We start from the raw sequence: 16066 nt of genomic DNA on the forward strand, positions 1-16066 counted from the left end.
TGCACTTTTCCCTACGTTTTGCTTTTTTTTACAACTGTTCTGATCCGTCGGGTTTTCCTCAGCCCAAATCCACCACATTTTATTTGGAAACCTTAGTAAATGTGTTGGGATTTTTCAAAACTGTCAGGACAACACCCCTTTTGTCAGGACCACGCCCACTTTATCATGTGACCACACCCCTTATCAGGGTTTTCTTGTAAAATGGAGGGTTTTGTTTTTTTTGGTCGCAAATTGTGTCGCAGTATTTAAGGTATTTATATTTGGGGTGCGTTTTGACACCCCAAAAAATACTATGCAGCAAGTATGGCATTTTTGTGTGTTGTTTGTTTTATATATTTTATTTTTTTAAATACAGTACATAATCGCCATGTCTGTTTCCAGGTGTTAAAAGACGGCTATTCCCTTTGGATGCTTTGATTCTATAAAAGAGTTGGATCATATTTACCCTTCTTCCATAGAATTCGGGGTGCGGGGCTGCCGGCAGGGAGACAGTACAGGGACACAGAGTCGCCCTCTAGGATCACCGTATCCTTCAGCTTTATGTGGAAGACCGGCGGGAAATCTAAAGAAAAGAAGACACTGATTAAAAACTTGGGAAACATACGAACTACGACAGTGGTCTTCAAACTGTGACCCTCCAGATGGTGCAAAACTACAACTCCCAGCATGCCCAGACAGCCAACGGCTGTCTGGGCATGCTGGGAGTTGTAGTTTTGCATCTTATTCCCTGGTACCCACAAAAAAGGTATTCCAACGTATACTGCAGCGCGTCTGCGACATACTAGTGACTATATGTACTCATCAAAATGGCAAGAAAAATACCTAATTTTGTGCCGTTTTTAAAATCTGACGCTAAGCCTAAAAACACCACTAAGGGCGAAAAATAACGCAAAAAAAAAAAATGCAGAAAAAAGCCATGTGGGTATGGAGCTTTGTATCTTCCTATTGACTCCCAGCTAACATCTGGCTACAGCGTTTTTGGCCTAAAAAAAAATGGCATGCTGCGAGGCTATGTATTTTTTAATAAACACAACTTGTGCAGTTGCCCATAGCAACCAATCAGCTGCTTCTTTCCTTTTTGAAAAAGGCCTATTAAAAATGAAAGAAACCATCTGATTGGTTGCTATGGCAACTGTACAGGTTTTGGTTAACCTCTGGTTGCTTTGGGCAACTGTACAGGTTTTGGTTAATCTCTGGTTGCTATGGGCAACTGTACAGGTTTTGGTTAATCTCTGGTTGCTATGGGCAACTGTACAGGTTTTGGTTAATCTCTGGTTGCTATGGGCAACTGTACAGGTTTTGGTTAATCTCTGGTTGCTATGGGCAACTGTACAGGTTTTGGTAAATCTCTCCTCATTAAGTGGGCCTCATGTATGAAAGTTGTCCTTGTTGCCCATAGCAACCAAAGCACGGCTTTCATTTTACCAGAGCAGCTGGAGAAATGAAAGCTGCGCTGTGATTGGTTGCTATAGGCGACAGAGTTTATTTTTTTTTGTTTGTTCTGACAGTTTCCATGAATCTCTAATTTTGGCAAAAAATGGACCACAAAGCAGAGTACGCAGGGGGAGATTTATAGCGCTAATAATAAGATTGTCTTTGTTGCCCATAGCAACCAAACGACGGCTCCGCTTTTATTTTAACCAGAGCAATGAAAAATGAAAGCTGAGCTGTGATTGGTTGCTATGGGCAACAAGGAGAATCTGATCATAAGGCCCCGGTCACACTGAGGAAATTCAATGGGATTCGGATGCACAGTTCATGCTACGCAATTTCCACCACAGAATCCACACATCTTTAGTCTTTCTGTGGAATTGTGCCATGGAAACCCATTTTTTTAAATGAGACTTTTTTTCCCCCGCGGTTAAATTCCACGTGGAGTAGGGGCCGATTCCATGTGGTGCTGATTCCGCGAGCGTGCAAGCTGAGCAGAAATGTTGTAGCGCATACACAGCTTGATAAATCTCCCTCATGGTGTGAGCCAAATGTATTATATTTTGGGAAATTTTTGTTGTTGTTGTTGTTAAAAAAACGGATCAATCAAAAAATGCACCATATTCATTATTTATCAACGTTCTGTTGGATCAACATGTGTATGTCAGCCATTAAAGTGGCCTAAAGAAATTTGTTTATGAGCATTTAGTAGGTTGCCCAAATGTATCATGCCACATTTTGCTAAATTAGGTGCAATTTCACTTTTTTTCCTACCATGTAAAATGATGCAATTCAATTATTTATGACTTTCTACCCTTCGTTCCCTCCTTATTCCGTCTCTTCCCTCTCTTGGTGCTTCCCTCTCTGTCTCCCTCCATCCCGTCCTTGTGTTTTGACTCCCGTCTCACCGCCCTGGGGGGTTGAATTAACTGAATATGCAGAAGTTGAGGAATGTTATTGTGGCCTTAGATGCCTTAGGGTGACCATACGTGACACTGAAGGGTAAATGGAAATGTATTAACAGTGTCATCAAAGTCACTGTTCTACATGGTGGCCAATATGGCGCAAAATGAGTCAAACTTAAATGGGCGTTGTCAGATACAAAAACTTTTGATATGTTGTGAAGCCTGTATAACCAATAGGTTTTGCAATTGCTTTCATTAGAACATTTTCAGTATTTCATACTGAAAAATCCAGTCAAACAACTGCCCCCCCGCCTGCTTGGACACATACTAGTCCTGCTGTGTCCATGTGTCATCACCTATGTCATGGACACACTTCCTTGATTGACAGCTGTGAGCACAGGGCTCAGACCTGGAGGAAAAATCCTCCCACTGTCATCTTGTGTCCGGCTACTGTCAGTGAGGACAAGCTGGGAGTTGTAGTTCTGCTAATGCTAGGGGAGATGTGAGCAGACAGCATACTGAGGGAGGTGGGCGGAGACCTGCACAGTGAGGCCACGCCCTCTCACTTTGAGAGGAATTCAGACTAGTGAGCTACATTAAAATTGTAATAAAAAATAAATAAAGGTGCTAGACACAAAAATTAGATGTACATGGTCAGGATTAGGTACTGAGTGATATATTTTTTCATTGGATCTAACGGGTACGCTTTAACACAATGGGCCTCATTTACAAAGCTAGGTTCATACAATACAGTTAGGTTTTTGCAATACAGTTCCCGTATTAGGTTTTTGATTAAAAAAAACAGATTCATCAAAACCGAACTAAACTGTATCATAACGTGTGTACAAATTTTAATCCGTATACGGTTTTTCAGAACAAAACATATAAGTTTTTAACTTTTCACTCCATTATAAATAAAGTTTCACTTGTTTGATTGAAATTCCAAGAAAAAAAACTGTGCAAAGTCAAAAACCGTATGGTGAAAACCGGATGGAATTGTACGCACACTGTTATGTACAGTTCCCATTGACTCCCATGTTTTAAAAAAATTATACGTTTCAATACAGTTTTTCATCTGGACCAAAAAACGTGGTAGACTACGGTTTTGGGTACGGGGAAAAAAACTGACAAAACCGTACAAGACGCAAAACGGACACAACCTGATGCATCGTTTGGCGTACGGTTTTCAATGGAGAGTCAATGCATACGGTTTTCAATACAGTTCCGTACGGTTTTCAAATTGAAAACGTATACAGGAACTGTACTGCAAAAACGTGGTGTGAACACAGCCTAAGAGTGGAGTGGAGTTTTCTTTGTGGTATTTTGTTTGCATTTTTCACGGTATTTACTATTGTTTCTTGTATTTGGCGCTTTTCCCTACATTTTTCTCTATTTGCACATGCTCTGAGCTGTCGGGTTTTCCAGGGCTTAAATCCACCACATTTTATGTGGAAGTTTTAGTAAATTTGTAGGTTTCTTTAAAAAACATAGGGTTTTTTGGAGACACGCCCCTTTTCCCTGATGGCCACTCCCCTTTGTAGGGTTTTCTGAGTAAAGTGGAGAGTTAGTAGGGTTTTTTGGATCTTTTGTCGGAAATTATGTCGCACAACACATGCGACACAAAAAAATCCTACAAAATCTACTCGGAAAAGCCATAATAAATGAGGCCCAATGTGTATGTGGCGTGAAATGTTTGATTTTTTTTTTTTATCTCTTTATTTGGCGCATTTAAAAAAAATTCCTTTTAGGCCTTGCTCACATCAGCGTCAGGGACGTCTGATGATAACGGGCTGGGACTGATATTAATATATATTGATGCACAATATATACTCCATGCATGTTAGTTAAAGAGGTATTACAATCTGGGGCATTAATGGCATATGCAAATAATATGCCACATATGTCCCCTAAAAGAAGGTCCCACATCTAGAACTTGCACCTAGCTGTAGATCAAGGGCTCCTGACCCCCCTCACTGGCCTGGTTTGCAGCTGCCAGAGGTGGTCAGAAAGCCGAAAATGGCCAAGGCAGCTGTTTTACGCAATTTTGGTTTTACGCCTTTGGCTGTCCGGGCATGCTGGGAGTTGTAGTTTTGCAACAGATGGAGACAAATTGTTATAGTGGGACATCTCATGATAGATTAATGAAATCTAGTGATGTGTTAATGAGTAGCTAGAAAAGTACTTAAAGGGGTACTCCGCCCCTAGACATCTTATCCCCTATCTAAAGGATAGGGGATAAAATGTCTGATTGTGGGGATCCCGCCACTGGGGACCCCTGCGATCTCCCTTCTGCATTCGTTAAGAGCGTCAGGTGCAGCACCGGAGGCTCATGACGTCACGGCCACAACCCCTCAATGCAAGTCTATGGGAGGGGGCGTGACGTCCGTCACGCCCCCTCCCATAGACTTGCATTGAGGGGGTATGGCCGTGATGTCACGAGCCTCCGCCCCCCCATCGCCTCGCATTCGCTCCTTGCACTGGATGTCTGGGGTGCCGCAGCCGACATTGCGGGGGTCACCATCGCCGGGACCCCCACGATCAGACATCCTATGGATAGGGAATAAGATGTCTAGGGGCGGACTACCCCTTTTAGGGACAATTTTTCCAACCATCCCTAGTGAGCCTGTAATCCAGTATAACACAACCTCTGTATTATTGTGACTGTGCAGCCAGGTTTCCTGGTGCTAAACATTTTACCCAACTCCCATTTATGGCCATTTTAATGATAAACAATCGCCTTGGCTGAGCACCACCGCAGGTACAAGCAGGATGGAAAGGTGGCTCTAATTCACAGATGGAAACTTCGCCTTTCAGGACTAGCGAATGATACATTTTGTCTGCGTCTGGTTTTTCCTAGTTGCTGCGCAAAAATTTATTACGTTGCGCACGTCAATTAGAAAATTTAGTCAACGCATATAATAAAACACAAGGGGGAAATCTGTGCACTGTGTTTTAATTTTGCGCTATTTTTATGTTGTCTGCGCAGGCAGCAGATGCACTGGTTGGTGCACTAAAGTTATCACTAGTGAAAAAAGTACATCCGACCCCTGTGTTGTGGCTCCCGGCTCCCTGCGTCACATTGTGCAGCATTGTACTTGGTAACAGTTGTGTTGTGGTGCAGACGCTCCCGGGCTGTATTGTGTTATACAGAGGGCAGGGCTCTGAGGGGGGTCACCTGCCCCAGGCTCCTCTCTCCTCCCTCCTGTTACTATGGACTCTCCTAACACTAACTCCTATATATACAGAGGACAAGAGCAGAGAGAGAACACAACTCCTCCACATCCGAAGACATAACCCATCGGAGCCGGGAGATCTACATCCAACACCATGGTGAGCGCCCAATCTCATCTATCTGATCTCATCTGTACAATCTCGTATATCTGATCTCATCTGTACAATCTCATATATCTGATATCTACAGTTTCATATATCAGATCTCATCTATCTGATCTAATCTAGAATCTCATATATCTGATCTCATCTGTACAATCTCATCTATCTGATCTCATCTACATTCTCATGTGTGTATTATATGTGTGATTGCACAATGTGTATTATATGTATAATTGTACAATGTGTGTATTATATGCGTGATTGTACAATGTGTGTATTATATGTGTGATTGCACAATGTGTGTATTATATGTGTGATTGTACAATGTGTGGATTATATGTGTGATTGTACATTGTGTGTATTATATGTATGATTGTACAATGTGTATTATATGTGTGATTGTACAATGTGTGTATTATATGTATGATTGTACAATGTGTGTATTATATGTGTGATTGTACAATGTGTGTATTATATGTGTGATTGTACATTGTGTGTATTATATGTATGATTGTACAATGTGTATTATATGTGTGATTGTACATTGTGTGTATTATATGTATGATTGTACAATGTGTGTATTATATGTGTGATTGTACAATGTGTGTATTATATGTGTGATTGTACAATGTGTGGATTATATGTGTGATTGTACAATGTGTGTATTATATGTGTGATTGTACAATGTGTGTATTATATGTGTGATTGTACAATGTGTGTATTATATGTGTGATTGTACAATGTGTGTATTATATGTATGATTGTACAATGTGTGTATTATATGTGTGATTGTACAATGTGTGTATTATATGTGTGACCTTGTAATGAAATCTTAATATTTTTCTGCTGTTTCCCGTTGGTTTGTGACAATGTATCAGTTTTATCCGATCTGTGTTACCTCTGTACTGTTCTACATACTTCATTTCTGACCAGGTATTGACTAATTCTGATAGTCTGACCCTAATCCTATCCACCTTCCCCCATACAGAGGGAGTGCATCTCAGTCCACGTTGGCCAGGCTGGAGTCCAGATCGGCAATGCCTGCTGGGAGTTGTACTGCTTGGAGCATGGTATCCAGCCAGACGGGCAGATGCCCAGTGATAAGACCATCGGTGGAGGAGACGATTCCTTCAACACCTTCTTCAGTGAGACGGGGGCTGGTAAACATGTCCCCCGCGCTGTGTTTGTGGACCTGGAGCCCACTGTGATAGGTGAGTACATCAGCTCTGACTATGGTTGTTGGGTAGAAGAGATGTGGGTGAAGTTCTGGAGAGATGATTGGGACAGACAGTTCTGGATCTCACATAGAAACCTCTATTATTTCTGTCCTACAGATGAGGTGAGGACTGGAACCTACAGACAACTGTTCCACCCGGAGCAGCTCATCACCGGCAAGGAAGACGCCGCCAATAACTACGCCCGAGGCCATTACACCATTGGCAAGGAGATCATTGACCTGGTGCTGGACAGGACCCGCAAGCTGGTGAGTTCATTGAGATATTCATATATTCAGAAATGGTTAAACCTTCACAAAAATGTGACGACCTTTATGGTAGAATTTACGATAGTCTTGGAGGACAACCAACCAGGGTGTAGTTTTTATCCTTGGTCATATGGCTGCTATATGTTATGAGTAACACTATTTACACACCAGCTCCATACTCCAATCTGATGTTTTTCTTCATTACATAACATATGAAATATAACTTTCTTTGTTGTCTCTTCCATTAGGCCGATCAGTGCACAGGTCTCCAGGGCTTCCTCATCTTCCACAGTTTCGGTGGTGGCACTGGGTCAGGCTTCTCCTCCCTCTTGATGGAACGTCTCTCTGTTGACTATGGCAAGAAGTCTAAGCTCGAGTTCGCCATCTACCCTGCCCCCCAGATCTCCACGGCTGTGGTTGAACCATATAACGCTATCCTCACCACCCACACCACACTGGAGCACTCAGACTGCGCCTTCATGGTGGACAATGAAGCCATCTACGACATCTGCCGCAGGAACCTGGACATTGAGCGCCCAACCTACACTAACCTGAACCGTCTGATCGGTCAGATCGTGTCCTCCATCACAGCCTCTCTCAGATTTGATGGTGCTCTGAATGTGGACTTGACAGAGTTCCAGACCAATCTGGTGCCCTACCCCCGTATCCACTTCCCTCTGGCCACCTATGCCCCCGTCATCTCTGCAGAGAAAGCTTACCATGAGCAGCTCTCTGTGGCTGAGATCACCAACGCTTGCTTCGAGCCGGCCAACCAGATGGTGAAATGTGACCCTAGACACGGTAAATACATGGCTTGCTGCCTGCTGTATCGTGGTGATGTGGTCCCCAAGGATGTCAATGCTGCTATTGCCACCATCAAGACCAAGCGCACCATCCAGTTTGTGGACTGGTGCCCAACAGGGTTCAAAGTTGGTATCAATTACCAACCACCGACTGTAGTCCCTGGTGGAGACCTGGCCAAGGTGCAGCGCGCTGTGTGCATGTTGAGTAACACCACCGCCATTGCCGAGGCCTGGGCTCGTCTGGACCACAAGTTTGACCTGATGTATGCCAAGCGTGCCTTTGTGCACTGGTATGTGGGTGAGGGTATGGAGGAAGGAGAGTTCTCTGAGGCCCGAGAGGACATGGCCGCCCTGGAGAAGGATTATGAAGAGGTCGGCACCGACAGCGTGGAAGGAGAGGGAGAAGGAGAGGAGGGGGAAGAGTATTAAAGTGTAATTTTATCTGAGTAGTTGGCTTATGTGCAACAGCTTAAATAAAAAAATGTTTTATTATGTGTATTGTGTTTTGTCAGTTCTTCTACTTGTGGTGTAGCCAGTTATAATGTCCGGGTGAAGATTACACAACTAAATCATTACAGTACATAGGTGTAAATCACTAATTTATACTTTATATAATTACTATAATACTATATATAATTACTAATACTATATATAATTTATTTAAATACTATATAGGGGTAATTTTTTTTACATAGTTTTATTTTATTTCTGTGCAATTCTGAGTAAAAAATAAATAAAAAATACAAAATAGTAACAACAGTGATGTAAATGTCCGACCATGTCTCCTACCTGATTCATTGCGTATGTACTGTCTTCCTACTATGCTCCCGTCTTCACTCTTCAAGCTGTCTGGAATACTTGGTTGGGAAATCATCTTGTCCTTCTTACTACGTGAGAGCCCCCAGCGGTCCCATCGGGATCTCCTTTCATCTGTAAAATAGAATTCATGTCACTTTCATTAAAGGGGTATTCCAGGAATTTTTTTTATTTGACTATGCTACAGGGGCTGTAAAGTTAGTGTAGTACATAATATAGTGTCTGTATCTGTGTGTGACAGTTTTCTCACAATTCTTCTGTGATTTTTACCCTAAAATGTATTTTTAACAGCATACAAAATGACTGTTGTCTCAGATTTTTCCCAGGTTGCAATGCGGCCGAGACCTGACATCACTAGTCAGCTGATGACAGGGAGCCTGTCTGCTTCAATGGGTGGAGCGATCGCTTGGTGGGAGAGAGATCAATCTGCAACTAATACAACAGCTGTAGGCACCCTGATTGAAAGACACAGGTCTTTTAAATGGATGCAGCTCATTTATGTTTCGATGGGTGGGGTGGCTGATGTGTGGGAGGGAGGAAAATGGAATTGTGGGATTTGTAGTCAAAAAAAGAAAAGTGAAACAGGAAATACCAGTTCACAAAAAGCTAGCCACAGTGTTATGGCAATCTCACAGCATAGCCATTTAGCCCCAAGACAAGCGCAGATCCTTCCTAAGCATGTCCATTACTGTCTGCCAGGTACGTACTAAAATCACCTTATGGTGGAGAACCCCTTTAAAGTGTACTTGATATCAGGGTCCCTTGTAAGTCCCTGTCCCCTCTGTAATCTGTGTTTCTTTCATGTTCACTTTGAGACATTTTGAGATCTTTTATCGTACTGACCTATGTACATATGCATTCTGTGCTGCGTTTTTTCCGCACTTTGTTTTTTCCTCCTATATATATCTCTGGAATTTTTTCCTATTTCTTCACCAATACTCTTCACCTCTTTTTTACTGTAATCTTTTATAACACATTTTTGCTCTTATTCTTTTCATATTCCAAATCGTTAACTGGATATTTTTCTAGCCCTAACAAATTGACTCTTTGGTAGCCCTTTAAACACCATAGGAGCATGATAACTGGTCTGGTGCAACATACTACAGTGACCCCCCCGACCTACGATGGCCCCAACATACGATCATTTCAACATACAATGAACTCTCAGAGGCCATCGCATGTTGAAGGCCCCATCAACATACGATGCTTTTGTATGTCGGGGCCATCGCATAAACGGCTATCCGGCAGCGCAGACTGCTTCAGCTGCCACCGGATAGCCGTTTACGGTGCCCCGTGTGGTCCGCTGACGATCACTTACCTGTCCTCGGGGCTCCGGCGTGTCCTCTTCGGGATCCCCTGCATCGTCGTCGCGCTCTCCATCGTCGTCATCATGTCGCTGCGCACGCCGCCCCTTCATCCAATAGGAGCGGCGTGCGTAGCGACTTGATGGCGGCAACGGAGAGCGAGGATGCCGGGGAAGCAGAGGCCTTGCCGGAGCGTTGGGGACGCAGCGACAGCAATGGAAGACGACATCCAGGGCAGCGGTGGCGGTCCAGAGCGGCAGGGACAGGTGAGTACAACTTCCTCTACCAGTGGTCTCCAACCTGCGGACCTCCAGATGTTGCAAAACTACAACTCCCTGCATGCCCGGACAGCCAACGGCTGTCCGGGCATGCCGGGAGTTGTAGTTTTGCAACATCTGGAGGTCTGCAGGTTGGAGACCACTGTCCTATACTTTACATTGCACTGATCCCTCAACATACGATGGTTTCAACAAACGATGGTCCGTTTGGAACTGATTACCATCGTATGTTGAGGGACCACTGTATTTCTATCCGTGGGCTTAGTATAGAGGGTAGTACAGAACCCATCCTGATCAAGCTGTACTTCTACATCCAACACAAGGATCATATGTGAGAGTAAACTTAAAGGGGTACTCCGGCCCTAAGACATCTTATCCCCTATCCAAAGGCTAGGGGATAAGATATCTGATCATGGAGGTACCGCCGCTGGGGACCCCCACAATCTAGCATGCAGCACCCACCTGTGAGCACGGCAGGAAGCGTTGGAGGCTTCAAGTCTTATGTCTCCCAACCACGGGGACGGAGTCTCGAGATGTCACGACTCCGCCCTGTGTGATGTCACGCCCCGCCCCCTCAATGCAAGTCAATGGGAGGGGGCGTGACAGCTGTCCTCATATTTCCTCATTTTGTTCTGTAACGTTGTAGTTTTTAATTTTTCCATTCTGCATTCAATTCTTTATGTATCTGTTCACACTCAGCTTCAGTTTTTTTACGGTTTTAGGTAGTTCAGTTTTTACATTTCATGTTCACAACTTTTTACTTCATGTTAGCCAAGTGGGTAGGGTTATGGACAGAGTAAATTTATAACCATATTTATAAAATTGTTCCAATCAGCCAATGGAATGTAAGCCACAAAACTAGAGCAAAAGCACCTTCTCCAATATTATATGAGACGTATTTAAAGGGGTACTCCACCCCAAGAAATTTTATCCCCTATCAAAAGGATAGGGGACGAGATGTCTGATCGCCGGAGTCCCACAGCTGGGACCCTCTAGATCTCTGTGCAGCACCCGGCATTCGTTTATAACACTGGGTGCAAGCGGCGGGGATCATGACCTCTTGGTCACGCCCTTTGTAATGTCATGCCACGCCCCCTCAATGCAAGTCTATGGTAGGGGGCGTGGCATCCAGCACGATACCCTCCCATAGACTTGCATTGAGGGGGCGTGGTGTGACATCACGAGGGGCGTGGCCGTGACTTCATGACCCCCGCTGCCCGCGCCCAGTGTTCGGAACATTTCAGAAGTGTACCCCTTTAAATAAATATGTGCAACATCTGTCAAAAAATAAACTTTAAAAAAACAAAAACTTAAAAATAAACATAGCATCAGTCTTACACAGGTTTGACTGATGTGGGCCAATGTATCTAGTCTTCAACTGACTGCGGTCCCTAGTGTTCTTGGAAACATTTTTGGTTGGGCCTCACACTGTTATGTTCACCACCATCATCTATCAGGCACTCACCTTTTTCCACCATTTCTGATTTGATGCTTAGTCCTGAGTTGACGGACTCTTTAGATCGTGATGAACCAGACTGAGCTGCAAGCTGGTTCTGGGGTATTTCTAATTTTCGTAAGTTCTCCCCTTCTGAGTTGGATCTCCGGAGCAGTGACAATAGCGGGGTTCTTCGCTCCGGTCTGTCTTCTTTTCTGTCAGCAGACTCTGTTTCTCCCCTTTCCTCTGACTGGCTTCTTAGTTTTGAGGACAGACGGTCCATGGTACTTCCAATCTTCTTCCTCATAGCTAACACTGGAGAATCACTGGACTTCTTCTGTTCTCTGGAGACTCCTTCTGAGATTGTTTCAATGGATCCTTTGAGGCTTTCACTATCTTTTCTTTCTTTGGAGCTCCCTCTTCCTAAAGTCCAAGAAAGGCGCCTTCCGATTGAACTAGATCCTTCAACATCTTCTGGTGGCTTTTCCTTACGCTCAGTTGGCGGTGTTTTCCTAAAGCGTTGGGATAGTCTTCTCATGAAGCTCGGATCCTTTTCTGCACTTGACAGGTCCTGCATAGATCTTGACCTATCGTCCAATCCTAAAGCCGCAGGGACCATGAACTCAAGCGGGACACCGACAGGACTAGGTCGGTACATTTCCTCCTCTCGAGATGCATGTGAGGTTGATAAATTCTTCTCCTCTGACCAAGTCCTGGTTAACATTTTCAGACCTTTTGTTAGAGAAGATCCGCGATTTTTCTTAAACTTAGCTTCAAACACTTCTTCGGAATCTATGTTGCTGATATACTGGACGTTCTCTGTGCTTGAAGCTATAGATGGTTCTTTAACCTTTGAAAATGCTGGGGGCTGTGCTCCATCTTCTTTAGTTACTTTTGAAGCCACATTAGTGGTAATAGACAGGTTAGGTTTTTCCTCTGAAGGTTTGTTCTCTGTTGGTCTGCCATGCTGAATGGATGGGGCAGGTGAAACATGTAGTGATCTTTCACCCTGTGTTTTTTGTACTTGGGGCACTTCCACCGAAGTGTCTACCAGGAGAGTTTGCATCATTTCTGCATATGGTGAGGGTTTTGGGGTCAATGTATTTGCAGATTGGGGTTTGGAAGCAGATTCGATAGCTGCTGGAAGCTGAGGATCTGGCGTTTTTATGTCCAGTTGTGGGGGCTCTTTCTTTTGCATTGACAATGATGAAGGCACCGATACCGATTTTTTTATATAGGTTGGCACTGCAGATGGCCCTAGCAAAGTTGATGTGGATACTGCTGGGCTTGGTGAAGAAGACTTGGCAACACCTACATTTGGTAAGAGAGTTGGAGAGCCTTGGGATCTTGGCAAAGTTGATGCCTTACTTGGTGAAGGAGATTGACCAGTACTCAAACTAGGCAAAGGAGATGGGACACTTGCTGGTCTTGGCAAAGTTGATGGGGCAGATGCTAGTCTCGACGGAGAATCTGGCCTTACACCTAAACTTGGTAAAGGAGATGGTACAATAGTTGGACTTGGAGATGGTGATAAGACAACAGCTGATCTTGACATGAGAGATTTTACAGTAGATTGGTTTGGTAATGGTGACTGGACAGTAGGTGAGGTCTCATTCTGCAGGGTAGAAGCAACAGATGAAACCACTGGCGTGGAAACTTTGGCTTTCATGGTGTTTGAAGATGACGAATCTTGTGTTGGAGCAGGAGTTGGCAAAGAATCTTCCAATGGTTTTGATGTGGATTCTTCAGCCGGCAAAGGTTGTGGTGTTGACCGTTGAGCATGACCATCCTTTTTGTTGCTTTCCGTATGATAACTTTGCGGTGACTTTGTTTGTGGCAATCCTGACTGGATACCTGGTGTTCCTTTTTGGGGTATTGTCTCCTCTACCAAAGCAGTCACTTTTGGAAGTATAATTTCCAGGTTCTCCTGTTTCTCAGACTTAGGTTTTAATGTCTGTGACTTGTCCTTCTCATCAACTTTATCATTCTGAGTTTCCACATCATTTCTTGTTGGATCAGGAGTCAGAGACTTCTCACGAGGTGTCTGAGGACGGGACTCAAACCGCGACTGGTCAGTCAGAGCAGACAGAGATGGAGACTCTTTAAGCCGTTGTGCCTCCACTTGAGCAAGAGGAATTTCCAGGGGTGCCCCAGACCTACGATGTAGAACAAGGGGTTCAGTGTCACTGTGCGAAAAAGAGCTGGTTTTTCTTAAGACCCTTTCTTCAGATGACTCTCGGCCAGGGGCGGCCTCACTGGAAGCAGCGCGTGTCAGTTTTATCGCAGGGATGGGAGAAGGTGGTGTGATCTCAGAACGTGGGGAGCGCGGGGATTTCTGATCGGCTCGTTCCATCAGTGGCCCTCTAAGACCACTCAGCTTGTTGTCTCCAGAACTGCCCCTCAATAGCCTCTGCCGCATTAATTCCAAACGCTGGGCATACTCCTCGTCCGCAGACCCTAGCTTTCTCCGCCTCATTGGGCTGCGGTTTCGCGTTGGTAGCTCCATGGAAGCTGCTTTGGTCATGCCTTTGTCAAATCTATCTCTTTCTTCTCCATCTTCGGTAGATACATTGAGCAAGAGTGCGCTGTCTGCAGAACTTCCCCTTCTCAATTCTCCTCTTCGAGCTGTCATTAGTTCCTCATCAGGGACTTCTGAAGATTCCAGACTTGATCCTTTTTTAAGAGGCTTCCTTGGTTGCTCCTTCTTTTTGAGGGATTCTGACATCTCATCTTCTGAGGAGGAGCCAGCTTCAGCTTCATTTGACTTCTTTCTTGTAAGTGACCCCTTGGGACGGTTGCTCAATGACTCTGCCGCCTCTCTACGTTGCACTTCTGGTTCTGTAATTTTACTGTCAACTACGTCCTCCTCTTTTTCCTGACTCCCTGTCATGCTAGCATCTTCAAGGTATTGGGAAGGCTGGTCCTCATCTGTTGGGATTTCATTGAGGGACATTCTAGAACCGGAGAACTGTACTTGAAGCGGCATAGGGACATATGGAAGCTCTTCAAGGTCATCAGAGTCCGAAGAAGATGATAGGCTGGTGGACTCCTTAGGATGTCTGGGGACTGCAATAGACAAGTGGTTGCTTGTGTCTTGGAGGAGCTCCGGAATAGATCTCATCACCATGTTGGATTTGAAGCTGATCAAGGATCGCTGAGTAAGAAAAACAAAAACACAAATTACTCCATAAACCTGATGCTGCACAAAAATAACAATTCTCACTATTCTTGACGTTTTGTACTTACCTGCCACTTGCGTCGAGACTGGAACAATTTTATATGGTCTGTGCTGATATTTTTTCCTTTCGACAAAGTCTAAAAGCATTAAAAAAGATTATAAATGTAAACGTTGCCCTATACCCCAGAGGCCATGACACACACCTCCCTCCCTTGTGCTGCCTCATGGCCGATGTACATGGGTACATGGTGCGCATAATAAATCTGGTGGGGTCTATTCACATGGCAGAATTTCAGCTTGCCGAATTCCACCTCAAATGAAAGCCCAATAGACTTCTATGGGATTCCGCACTCCCATTCACACTTCTGAATGGGAGTGCGGAATTCCATAGAAGTCTATTGGGCTTTTGTTTGAGGTGGAATTCTGCATGGGGAAATTCAGAAGTCTGAATGGGAGTGCGGAATCCCATAGAAGTCTTTTGGGCTTTCGTTTGAGGTGGAATTCCGCAAGCGGAAATTCAGAAGTCTGAATGGGAGTGCGGAATCCCATAGAAGTCTATTGGGCTTTCGTTTGAGGCCGAATTCCGCAAGCAGAAATTCTGCTGTGTGAATACACCATGAGTCATGTACTTTTCTCTGACAATGTGAGCATAAAAGCTGATGAAAACGGAGAATAAAATATGTCGCACATATCAAGTGACAGGGTATGATCGCCTCCATCTTTGGTGCTCAGCTTACCTTGAACCAGGGATGCTCCAGACTCTCCTCAGCATTGGGTCTCCTATACAAACAAAAAGATAAGTGAATTTAGCACCTACGTAAATTGGTGGAAATCTCCTCTATTAGTTTCATAGCTGGAGTGGCAGTCGGAGTTGTATCTGTTTGTACTATACCCGTATTTCACAAGCGTGGTCCTCAAGACCCCCCAACAGGTCCTGTTTTCACAATTTTCTTAGGATATGAGCACATGGTGGATTTTTCGTGCAGAATTCTGCTCGAAATTCAGCCATAATTTCCTGCCTATTGATTACAATGGGATTCCGCAGTCCCATTCAGAAAGCAGAATTTCTGTGGCAGGCATCCGGAAATTCCGCTTTCTGC

General features: G+C 44.3%; 2 protein-coding genes across 5 annotated transcripts in view; one reads left to right on the forward strand and one right to left on the reverse strand.

The window, feature by feature from the left end:
* Positions 1-8620, forward strand: part of LOC130285529 (tubulin alpha-1A chain-like) — a 76094-nt gene extending 67474 nt beyond the window's left edge. For all 3 annotated transcript variants that reach the window (XM_056537038.1, XM_056537040.1, XM_056537039.1), the window contains 4 exons: positions 5582-5666; positions 6658-6880; positions 7004-7152; positions 7401-8620. In XM_056537038.1, the coding sequence (XP_056393013.1) occupies positions 5664-5666; positions 6658-6880; positions 7004-7152; positions 7401-8384 (1359 nt within the window). In that variant the 5' untranslated portion in view covers positions 5582-5663 and the 3' untranslated portion in view covers positions 8385-8620. The remainder of the gene's footprint in view (positions 1-5581; positions 5667-6657; positions 6881-7003; positions 7153-7400) is intronic.
* Positions 1-16066, reverse strand: part of SPEG (striated muscle enriched protein kinase) — a 374397-nt gene that overhangs the window by 57760 nt on the left and 300571 nt on the right. For both annotated transcript variants that reach the window (XM_056537025.1, XM_056537027.1), the window contains 5 exons: positions 15704-15746; positions 15035-15103; positions 11819-14942; positions 8745-8885; positions 446-562 (listed from right to left, as the gene is read on the reverse strand). In XM_056537025.1, coding sequence (XP_056393000.1) covers positions 446-562; positions 8745-8885; positions 11819-14942; positions 15035-15103; positions 15704-15746 — 3494 coding nt within the window. The remainder of the gene's footprint in view (positions 1-445; positions 563-8744; positions 8886-11818; positions 14943-15034; positions 15104-15703; positions 15747-16066) is intronic.

This window comes from Hyla sarda, chromosome 8 (assembly GCF_029499605.1).
Source record: "Hyla sarda isolate aHylSar1 chromosome 8, aHylSar1.hap1, whole genome shotgun sequence".
NCBI lineage: Eukaryota > Metazoa > Chordata > Amphibia > Anura > Hylidae > Hyla > Hyla sarda.